Here is an 11,506-nt window from a genome sequence, read left to right as displayed (position 1 = left end):
AAGGTCCATATCCTAAAGCCCACCCTCCTCCCATGGAGGCCCCAGGGGAGCCTCAGACACCCCCAGCCACTCGATGACAAAGGCTCACTGGGGAGGGTGCCCATCACCTAGACAGAGGGAGCGGAAGGTGGGGGCACAGGGAAACCCGAGGTCAGCCCCAGACCCGGGCTGGTCCTGTGCATGGGTCACGGTGGGGGCTTCCCGAGTGTGGGGAGGGCGGCCCCAGACCGCTGAGCCCTGCGCTGCTGGGGCGCCGCCCGGGCTGGACATGGATGGGACTGGGGGCCGGCAGGCTGGGCAGTGCTGGCCACAGGGCACATCCTGGGGCTCAGGGTCCTGTGGACACCGGGCAGGGGCCAAGGAATCAGGAGTGGACTCTGGGTGGAGGGCGATGTCCAAGTGCACGTCCTCCCCGGTCTCACAAAGGGAAACTGAGGACCGGGCACGGCAGTTGAAGGGAGGCCAGCGGCCCAGGGCAGGGCACTGGCCCTGTGTCCCTGTGTCTGATGGGGCTTCCCAGTCTCAGGCCCTGGACTTCGATGCCCAGGGCTCTGACCCCAGAGCCACACTGCCTCTGTGGCGAGGCCGGCCCCAGCCTGAGAGGCGCAACTGTGGCCACAGGGCCAACCTTCCACCCCCAGGATTCGGCTGCCTCAGGGGCAGCACCATGGCCCGCGCACCTCTGGCTTGGCCGGTGGCTCCGGGTGCTGTGTCAGGGGTCCTGGGGGTGCTGTGCGTCCATCCAGGCCAGCCCACCCCCTGACCTCAGGGCTGAGAGGCCCCAGGGTGAGGCCGGGGTTACTGGTGGCCTCCACCCCTGTCCACCCCATCCCTGAGTCCATGCCTGGGCAGGAAGGGCCATGTCCTGGCCCAGCTTCCAAGCCATCCCTCTGACAGACTGCACGCAGCAGAGCTGACCTCAAGCCTGACCCCTCTGGTCAGTGACCAGGTGGGGCCTGACCCTGGCCTCGCAGGAACAACCTGGGACCGGCAGCCCCTCGGGCCCCCGAAATGGCCGGAACTTGGGGGCCCATGGGGCCGCGGGACAGCAGGACACCTGGCCAGGAGCAGGGCATTCGCAGACCTCAGCTCTGGGGCTGCTGCCCCAGTGTCTGTGACCCCACAGCCTGGAAGGCACCCCATCAACGTCACTGTCCCCCGGAGGGGATCGGGTGTCTGAGGGCGCCGCCCCTTCCTCCTGGGCGGTGTGACCGCCACCCATGGGCACCTAATCCCCACCTCCCACTGAGCACACGGCCCCCCTGCATGGAACCAAGGCGGCAGGAAGTAACCAGATAGCACGCCCGCCCACCACGGCCGCGCGGCCCCTGGCCTGGTTGTGCAAGTCGCCTTTCCTTTCCGGAAAGGGCTGAGAAGCGGGCGGGGCCCACAGAGGCCCCCACGCGGCTCTGCCCGCAGGGGCGGCTCCTCCAGGCCCAGAACTGGGCCCTCACTGCGTCCCGGACACCAGGAGGGGTGGGGGGCGGCCTGTCAGCCCTGGGGTGTGGGCACAGGGCCAGAAGAGGCCCCAGAGCCCCAGGGCTGGCCTGGGCATCCCAGGAGCCCACTTGTCACGGCCCCCCTGGAAGGTGACCGGGGGCGTCCTTTGGAGGCCTGGCGAGAAGCTTGTGGGGTTCTGGGTGCTGTCTGTCTCCGATGGTGAAGGGGTGTCCCTCCCTCAAGCTTGGGGAGCCCAATTTGGGACGACATACGGCAGCTTCCAGAGAAGCCCATGACCATGGTGGGCAGGATGGGTTGCAGCCACCTCCTGACCTTTGCCCCTACCATTGGCCCCATACCCAAGACACTCGGAACTGCAGCCCCCACCCTGGCACCAATGCACTGAACGAGGTCGCTGGGCCCGAGGCCAGAGCTGGGCCCCGCACTCACACAGGCCGCAGACCGGGGCCCCGGGTGGGGGTGACTTCTCCGACAGAGCGGGGCCCTGGGCCCTGTGACCCAGGGCAGCTGGCCAAGCTCTGGGAGAGAGACCCAAGAAGAACGATTTGGGGGACACGTGAGGACTCCTGGACTTGGGGAAGGGGCAGGAGGGCAGCTGGCAGGTGCTGGCCGTGCCCCTCAGTGCCCGATGGCCTTCCTCGTGGGCGGGAAGACGAGGGACATCGTGAGAGGAAGCGGCCTGCAGATGAAGCCCGGGGTGGGGGCCGGGGGCCGGGGCCAGCAGAGGAATGAGCGCAGCCCCGAAATCAACAGGGGTCCGCAGCCCTAGCGCGACGGCGACCTCGGAACGCAGCCTGCTCTGAGGCCACATCCGAGCAGCCCAAGGCCCCGGCGCTACGGCCACACGCTGGGCAGGGGCAGGGGGAGTGCGCAGAGCAGGACCTGAACCCCGGAGGGCGAGGCGCAGCTGTGGGTGAACGCGGTCCCCACGGAGCGGCCGGGCGCGGTCTCCCGAGGAAGTTGGCAGACGCGCTGCGGGGCCCGCACGAACGTCAGCGTCCTCAAATACCCAGTCAACTGTGACAAGGAAGGACAGGGAGGGCGTTGCCCTGCCAGCGGGAGGGGACAGTGACTGTGGGACCGGGGCTGGGGGTGCAGCACGGTGCCGGGCGGACCCCAGGAGCCAGGAGCCAAGGTCAGGCCTGTGCCCGCTGCCCGCCGGGGCTCCGGGTGCTGAGTGCTCACGGCGTGAGCCGAGGGGACAGGCCACTGCCTGGGGAGTCAGCAGGAAAGGGGAACTAGGAGTCGGGTGGGGGTGGGAGTCTGCCCTCAGTGTCTGAAGGAGGGCCGCCACCAGGGCCCCACCCAGGCTGGTGGGGGATCGGGACCTTCAGTGCCTCCGGAGGGGGTGGAAAGGGCCAGGCGCACGGGGCACGGGCCTTGGCTCTGAGTGAGGGGATCCCAGCCTTGTCTGACAGCCCCTGGGTGACGGAAGAAGAATGAGACCAGCTGGGGAGGGGGACTGTCAGGAGGGGTCGGAAGTGAAGGCGGCAGGTGCCATGGCCCTGCCGTGGGGGTGGGTGGAGGGACGGGACCACGCCACAGAGAAGGAGATGGGCGCTGAGGGAGGGGCTCTGCACAGGGCCCCAGGGCCACTGTCCTGCAGAGGAAGGTGCAGACCGAGGCAGGCGGGTGGGGTCAGACGCCAGGGTCAGGGCCACAGGGGGCTCCCAGCTCTCGACAGGGGAGCCCACCTCAGGAGAGTCAGCAGAGTGTGGTCCTTGTCCAGCTTGGACGCCGGCTGACTCTGGAGCTGGGGCAGAACTGGACACCACGGGGAGGGCGAGGCTCTCGGCCGTGCAGGCGGGGAGGCCCCGCCCTCAGACTGAGCTGCGGCACCGCACTGTCCCAGAGGCCGGCCTGTCCCCTCTCGGTCCCCCCCTCCGAGCACCTCCCAGAGGGTCCCTCCAGGTTTCTATTCCTTTACAGAACGGAGTAAAAGCAAGACATAAAGTGTCGCTGTCACGCAACCCGTGAGTCCCCGGCCCGGGGGACAACGTCCTGTCGAGGAAAGCTCCGAAGAGCAAGGCCGGAATGGGATGCGCCCAGAGCCGAGAGTCGAAACCTCCCGGCCAGGCGGACAAAGGACCTGTAGGCTGTGGGGAGCAGCCCAGGGCCCAGGGCCCCCACCCAGGCCTCGGGGGCTGGCAGGAGGGTCCAGGGAGTGTCCTCCGGTGGCTCAGAGCCGACACAGCCAAACACAGGCCGGTCCTGGTCCACGGCGAGCGGCCCACGGGGTGCAGGGAACTTGGTGCCCTGAGCAGAGGGTGGGTGGCGGAGCCCACACCCTGTCCACAGGCCCCGAGGGGTGTACACGAACACCCCCGCCCCACATGCTGGGCACAGGGCCACCCTGTCCTTCGGTGAGCAACACGGCCCCTCCCGCACCTCAAAGAAGCGGGTGAGGCCTCCGGGGGCCCCCAGCTTGTCAGTGGGTACGGCCTACCTTGGAGGGCCCTGTCTAAGCAAGGGGACCCAGCCCACCAGGGAGGAGGAGCACGTTCCCTAAATACGAGAGGTTCAGAAAAAGCAGGCGGCCATGGGGGTGGGGGCGGAAGGAGGTGTGCACGCATGCACCTGAGCAAACAGGGAGGGCGAGGGCGGCCGACGCGGTGATCTGGCGGGGGGTGGACGCGAGCCCTCCGCGCCGTCCTCACCCTGGGAGTCACATGCATGTGCCGTGCTGGCTGGGGCTTGAGTGGACGAGAAGGAGTCTCAAGGCGGCGGCCCCAACGGGACATGGATGAGGGGGCACGGTAGTGCGTAGCAGGGGAAGGGAAAGGGAGGGACGTGGGGAAGGGGGTTGAGCAAGGGGAGAAGCTTGGGGGGGGGGCAGGGAGGACACAGGGAGGTCTGGGGATGGGCGCCCAGACCGCGTCCTGGGCAGAGCCAGCCTGAGTGGTCGGCAGAAGAGCGTGAGGTGGCAGTTACTGGGCGGGGCCCGAGGCGCCTCCTCTCCCGCTTTTTGCTTTGCCCGCTCCCCTCCGTCTTCCCCTCGCCCAGGTTTGGTGAAACAGCGCCCCGAAGCCTCCCAGGACCCCCCCATGGGGAGCAGAGCCAGGTCGGTGGGGACAGGCCCGGCCCAGGGAAGCCAAGAATGGCCCCCGCACGGGCAGGGCGGGTGTGGACCGAGGAGGAGGAGGTCAGGTGGGCCCCCGGGCCCTCATTTGCCCAGGATTAAGGTGGCTCCGGGCAGAGCAAACAGGAGCCAGGCCTCTGTGCCCTGAGGCCAGGGCAGAGATTAACCAAGTGTCGGCGGGCAAACAGACCCGCCCTTCCCTCCAGGAACCCCAGTGTGGACTCAGCACCCACAGAGCTGGCAGAGCGGCCCAGACACGGACCTTGTAGCCCCGGGCCACCCCCTCCCCACAGGGGCTGACAGAGCCGCCTGGCACCAAGGCCGGGCTCACACCCTGCCCTGCCTGCTGCCCGGCCCATCCTGCCAGCCGCAGGGCCCCAGCAGTGACCAGGAACTGGGACAGGGAGACTTTGGGACACAGCACCGACCTGGGCCACCCCCACCTTGACCCGGCCAGGCCCCAAGTCCGGGAGGCAGAGCGGCTGGGCACAGCCCCCCTGCAGGGCCTGTCCCTGGGGAGGGACTCGGGCCCAGGTGTGATCTCAAACACCCCAGCTTCACCCTGTTGTGTTTTGGGGGGATGGCCGGCAGGGGTTCCCTCGCACCAGATGCCTTGTTTGCGTCCTGTCAGGGGCCCGGCTGTGGATGCGGCCCCCCGCCCCCCCCCCCGACTCCGTAAGTGTGTGGGGCAAACAAGGAGCAGGGATGGGAGCCGACATCCCAGGTGCCGACCCACAGAACCACAGCCCCGCTTCGAGGCGCCCCTGGCCTGTGGTTGCGGAGCTGAATGCTGAACGGCAGCCCTGCTCTGGAGGGGCGGCCGCTGGTGCGGGGCAGGCGGGCAGGGAATGCCCGAGGGCCGCACACAGAAAGCGGACTCTGTGGGTGGGGGTGGGCCTCCATGCACAGCCCCCAGGCCGGCCAGAGGCTGTAAGCTCTGGAGCGGGGCCGCTGTCCATCCAGCTGCCCGGCCCTCCATCTCAGGACACCGCCGGGACCGCGAGTGACGCATCCCGAGTGCCAACGAGCGAGCGCTGCCCGCGCTTCCTCAGACACGGAGCTGGAGAGACTCGGTTTCCCTGAGGCCCCGTTGGCGGCGGCTGCCTGTGCTGCCCCTCGGACGAGAGGCCAGTCCCGGCGGATGCTCAGGTGGGCGCGAGCCCGAGTTCTGGCCTTGGGCTCCGGGCCTGGAGCTGGGTCTGCTCCTACGTGCGCCCGGGGACGGCTGTCCCGGGCCTCATGGCAGGGCCCCGGCAGGACCTGGGTTCTTCTCTCAGGGACCGCTCCCGGTCCTCCAGAGGGACTGAGGGACTGAGGGAGCCTGGGCCGAGGACAGCGGGAGGCAGGCCCAGGCCGGCGGGAAACACGGGCCCCACCCCCGATTTCTGCTGAGACCTCCTGCCACAGCAGGGGGGACCCCAGTTGGGTTTCGCGGGGCAGGAAGGGACCTGAACCTGGAGACTGGGTGGGAAGCCCCCACCATGACCCGGGAGGTTGGCAGGACGGCCCAGGGGGTGTTGGGACACAAGAGACTGAGCCTCGGGGTCGGGAGGCCCAGGCCGGTGCGCTCACCTGGGGACCGTCTTCCACGTCCAGCTGCCACAGGCCTCCTGGCTCCAGGCACAGCTGTGGGGCTCCCAGGGGGGCGCACGCCTCCTAGGAGGGCAGGGCTCACGCAGCTGAGTCAAGAACGACACCCTCGGCCTCTGTCCCCTGTTGTCCTGACCACGTTCCTGTCTCCCAGCCCAGGACCGCGTGTCCGTGCGCTGCGCCTCACCCCTCCTCTGACCTGGAGCCCGCCCTCTGCTTCTCGACCTGACCTTCGTGAGGGGCACGGGCAGCCAGCCCCAGCCCCACTGGGAGCAGGAGCTTCCCAGGGGCCTTCTCGGGGCGTTGCGTCCAAGGCCCGCGGAGGCGGGTGGACCCGACACCGGGTGTTCACCTCTGTGACTTATCTGCCAGGTTTCTCCCCCGGAGAGTGACCGTGCCCCCCCTTGAAATCGCTAAGGGTTTGGGGCGATGCCTGGGGACCCCGTGAGTGACCACTTGTCGGCCTGCTGCCACTGGCCCATCGAGAATTTTCCAGCCACTTCCGCTCCTCTCTGTCGGCACCCTGCGGTACGAAGGACTCCCGCCGATTTATTCTTCTGTATTCATTCACGTCAGTATGGCCTTGTGAAATTCTGTTTTTCAGAATAAATCCTTCTAGAAATATAAATCGATGAGTGACATGGTGGACCCGGAAGCGCTAAGGGCTTGTTTTGCCAGAAACATGTAGAAAAAACAGAGAGAGGAACTGTCTGAACCCACTTTTTCAGAACTGCAGAAGAAAGTCAAAGGTTTACAGCCACCAAGCTAATGTCCAGTCAGGAAAAGCCGTCTTCAACATGGTAGGAGAGCTTTGTGGCATTTTAAACAGTTGCTCAGCCTTGCACGCCCCCCCCCCCACCCCGTGCAGGGGTGGCTTCGGTCTTGGATTGCCCGGCCAGTTCCTATTCCACCGCCCACCACCCAGAGCTGCAGGCATAGACACCGTACTTGCACATCACCATTGCTTCTGTTCCAAATTGCTCAGCAGACCTCTGAAGGACTAACGCGAGGCACTCGCCTCTCCTTTGCTTTACTTGAAATTCGGGTGGCAAAGGCAGCAGGCACTTCCCATAAAAGCTACTAAGTGACTACAGACCCTCAGACTCCTGGGGCAAGAGGGGGGGGGCACACCATGAACCATCTAATGCCTGAAGCTGTCAGGCCTGTGGGCGGTTAGAACACTCTGAAGCAGCCATGTGTACACAGGAGTTTAGGAGGCCATGCTCATGCCCAACCACCTTGGGCTGACCTCCAGGCTCAGAGCAGGTCCACCACCTACGTGCTGTGGGGCTGCCTCTGCAGAGCCAGGCTGTAGGGGAAGCCCCCGGGATTTACATAAACTGCCCAAACATTAGCTAAATGTTTGGCTAAGTGACCTAAGGGAAGAGAGACTTCAGTGATCACATACAACAGGGAACAGTCTTTGTAAAAATTGTCTGGAAAAGTCTTAAAACACATGGACCAACACAGCCTTTGACAATAACAGCAACAACAAGGAAGGAAGGAAGGAAGGAAGGAAGGAAGGAAGGAAGGAAGGAAGGAAGGAGAACATTGGAAGAGGAAAATAATCTGATTTCCAGAGTTACTGCATTATAATAGTGAACTCTCCATTTTTCAACCAAAAAAAAAAAATCATGACTCACAAAGAAACAAAAAAGTATGGCCCATTCAAAGGAGTAAAACAAATGTACAAGTCTTCCCTGAGGAAGTGCAGGCATCAGTCTGACTAGACAAAGACTTCAAAACAACTGGCTTAACAGAGCTCGAAGCAGCAGGAAGAAGGTGGGCAGAGAACCAGAGGGAGTCAGGAGGAGCATGTGCAAAACAAGACACTGACGAGAAGATGTTACTAAAAGACAAACAGAAACTTCAGAGCTGGAAAGTATACACAGCTGAAATGAAAAGTTTGCTAGAGGGCTTCGACCACAGATGTGAGCAAGCAGAAGAAAGATTTAGCCAAGCTGAAGACAGGACAATTAAAACTATTATGTTTCAGGGGAAGAAAAAAGTATAAAGAAAAGTGAATAGAGCTGAAGAGATGTGTGGGGCACCACCAGCAGGCAAAGTCCCAGCAGAAAAGAGAGAGGGACAGAAATATTACTGAGGAAATAATGCCAAAAATTTCCAAGAAGCTCAACAAACTCCAAGTAGGATAAACTCCAAGAGACCCCTTCTGATGTACATTGTAACCACACTGTTGAAAGAAAAAGCAAAAATTGTAAAGGCACCAAGAAGGAAGCCAGTTGTCACTTACAAGACGTTCTCAAGAAGACTATGCACCCATCCATCATGAGAATTCTCAGAATCAGAGAGGCGGTGAGTGCCGTATTTGAAGCATGGAAAGAAAATACCATGAACAAAGAAGTCTATTCCTGGCAAAACTTTCCTTCAAAAATGAGAGAGAAATTAAGACACTTCCACATACACAAAAGCTGAGGGAGTTCATGACGACCAGCTCTACTTACTCTACAGGCAACGCTAAAGGAAAAAAGGTCCTTCAGGTTGAAATTAAACAACATTAGGCAGTAAATTAAAGTTGTGTGAAGAAGTCAAGTCCCAGTAAAGCTGAAGATGTGAGTAAATATAAAAGCCACTATCCTTGTAATTTTCAGTTGTAACTCTACTTTTTGTGTTCTACATGATTTAAAAATGCATAAAAATAATTATAAATCTGTTATTGGGAACCTAGGTATAATTATGTAATTTGTTACAGTGATATAAGGAAGAAGCAAAGCTGTATAAGATTAGAGTTTTTGTGCCACTGAACTTAGGTTGGTGTGAATTCACACGAGACCATTCTGACTTAGGGCATTATGAGTAATTGCATGAGAACCACAAAGAAAATATCTATAACATAAACACATAAAGAAGTGAAAAGAAAAGAAAAGTTGGTTACCACAAGGAATCAATTAAATATAAAAGACAGCAGTTCTGAAATAAATGAACAAAAACGTCAGGTAATATATAGAACCACACAGAAAAATGGCAAAAGTAAGTCCATCCTTATCAATACCTTTAAACGTAAATGGATTTAAACTCTCCAGGGAAAAGGCAGAGATTGGCAGAGTTGATTTAAAAAACACCGTAATCCAACTGTATGCTGTCTACAAGAGACTCACTTTAGAACTAAAGACACACAGGTTGAGAGTAAAATGATAGAGAAAGACATTTCTACAAAAAAATGTAACCAAAAGAGAGTGGGGGTGGCTACATTAATACCAGACAAAATAAACTTTAAGTTTAAAAAGTTTACAAGAAACAAAGAAGGATATGATTTATTGATAGAGAGTCAATTGAACAGGAAAATATAATAATTTTAAACAAATGCATCAAACAGCATAGCCCCAAAATATTTGAAGAAAACCCGGACAGAATTAAAGTGGGAGACAAATATTTCTAAAGTAAAAATTGGGGATTTCAATACCAAACTTTCAACAATGAATGGAACGACCAGACAGAAGATCAATAAGGAAATAGAAGACATGAAGAATATTGGAAACCAACTATACCTAACATCTATATACAGAATACTCCACCTAATTACAGAGGAATGCACATTTTTCTCAAGGACACATGAACCGTTCTTCATGATGAACTGTATGTTATACTTCAAAATAAGTTTTAATAAATTTTAAAAGATTAAAATCATGCAAAGTATTATTTTCCAACTGCAAAGGAATGAAGCTACAAATCAATAATAGAAGTAAAATTGTAAAATGCACAGATATGTAGAAATTAAACAGCACACTTTTAAGAAGGCAATAATTCAAAGAAGAAATTAGGAAACACTTAGAGATAAATTAAAAAAACGACATACCAAAACTTGTGAAATTCACTAAAGGAAGTGCTAAGAGGAAAATTTATGAATGTCAATACCTACGTTAAGAAAGAAGAAAGCTGTTAAATTACTAGCCTAACTGTACACCTTACAAAACTAGAAAAGAAGAGATAACTAAACCTACAGCTAAAAGGAAGGAAATACTTAGGTTAGAGCAGAGATAAATAAAATAGAGAATAGGAAGCAGTGGAGAAGGGCAAAGAAACCAAAAGTTGGTTGTTTGAACGATCAACAAAATTGATAAAACTTTAACTAGACTGACTCAAAAAAAAAAAAAAAAAGAAGACTCAGGTTTCTAAAGTCAGAAATGAAAGGGACATTACTGTTGATTACAGAAAACTATTATTATAAAAGAGTATTTTAAACAGTTTTGATAACCTAGGAGAAATGGACCCATTCATAAAACACACACAATCTAACAAAACTGACTCGTGAAGAAATAGACCAAAGGAATAGACCTGTAACTAGTGATGAGATTGAATCAGGATCCAAAATCCTCCCAACAAATAAAAGCCCAGGAAGAGGGCGTCAGGGGTGAAATCTATCACACATTTACAGAAGAGCTAATACAAGTACTCTCAAACTCTTCCACAGAACTGTAAAGGAAGGTACACCTAAGTCCCCTCTGTGGCCCTCTCGCCCTGGAACCAAACTGAGGGAAAGACACTCAAGGGCGCGGTGGACTCGCACCCCTTGTGAAGACCGATGCAGGAATCCTCAGCAGAAGGCCAGCAAACAAATTTGGGGGCTTAGTAAAGGGATTGTGCACCATGGCCAAGTGGGTTTTACTCCTGCAATGCAAGGATGGTTCAATGGACAAAATCAGCCAATTGCCACGTTAATGGAGTGAAGGGGAGGAACCTCACATAATTATCCGAACTCATGCAGAAGAAGAACATGCCAAAATCCAACACCCTTTCATGATTTAACAAAAGACACTCAGCAACCAACTAGTGCCACGTCCACTGCCGCGTCCACTGTTGGATCCCTCTCTCCGTGACAAGGTCCTGAGAGGGGGTGTAAGACTTCAAGGAAGCAGTTTCCAACCTGGTGGATGTGGCATGGAAGGCCCTGCAATACCTATTGTGATTGTGCTTGCTTTGGGGATCATGACCCTTTTTGCTTTAATCATTATGAATACCCTGGCAGTGATTCAGATAGTGTGCCTGGACCTTTCCCGGCTCAATGAACAGAATAATAATATCATACTAGAACGTCAGGGAATATAGGTACAAAGAAACAACCAGAACAATCTGAGAATTCAAGCTTAATCAATAACAGATCATTGGAAAAACACCCAAGATAAGATAGAATACTCTAGGAAATCAAGAGATAATCTCACTGCTTTCTTAGAAGGTATCAAAGTACAAAACATGTCTATAAAAGAACTCCTAGAGAAACTTAAAAGAAGTACTCTTAAAAGCCCCCTGCAACATAGGAATAGCCCCTCCTTTACCTTGAATAAGAATATATATCAACTAGACAGGCAAAGAAATAACAAAAGCTAGTTAGTTATTACAAACTAAACAGTCACTAGG

At 56.6% G+C, this 11,506-nt stretch overlaps 1 protein-coding gene across 1 annotated transcript in view; it reads left to right on the top strand.

The window, feature by feature from the left end:
* The first annotated feature begins 2,089 nt into the window (after nucleotides 1–2,089).
* MUC5B (mucin 5B, oligomeric mucus/gel-forming) overlaps nucleotides 2,090–11,506 on the top strand; it is a 49,718-nt gene continuing 40,301 nt past the window's right edge. Inside the window, 1 exon segment of the mRNA XM_053658243.1 lies at nucleotides 2,090–2,216. Within this exon segment, the coding sequence (XP_053514218.1) occupies nucleotides 2,090–2,216 (127 nt within the window).

This window comes from Artibeus jamaicensis, unplaced genomic scaffold (assembly GCF_021234435.1).
Source record: "Artibeus jamaicensis isolate MK-2021 breed Jamaican fruit bat unplaced genomic scaffold, CSHL_Jam_final scaffold_537, whole genome shotgun sequence".
NCBI lineage: Eukaryota > Metazoa > Chordata > Mammalia > Chiroptera > Phyllostomidae > Artibeus > Artibeus jamaicensis.
Note: the sequence above shows the minus strand (reverse complement) of the source record. Positions and strands in the feature narration are given on the sequence as shown.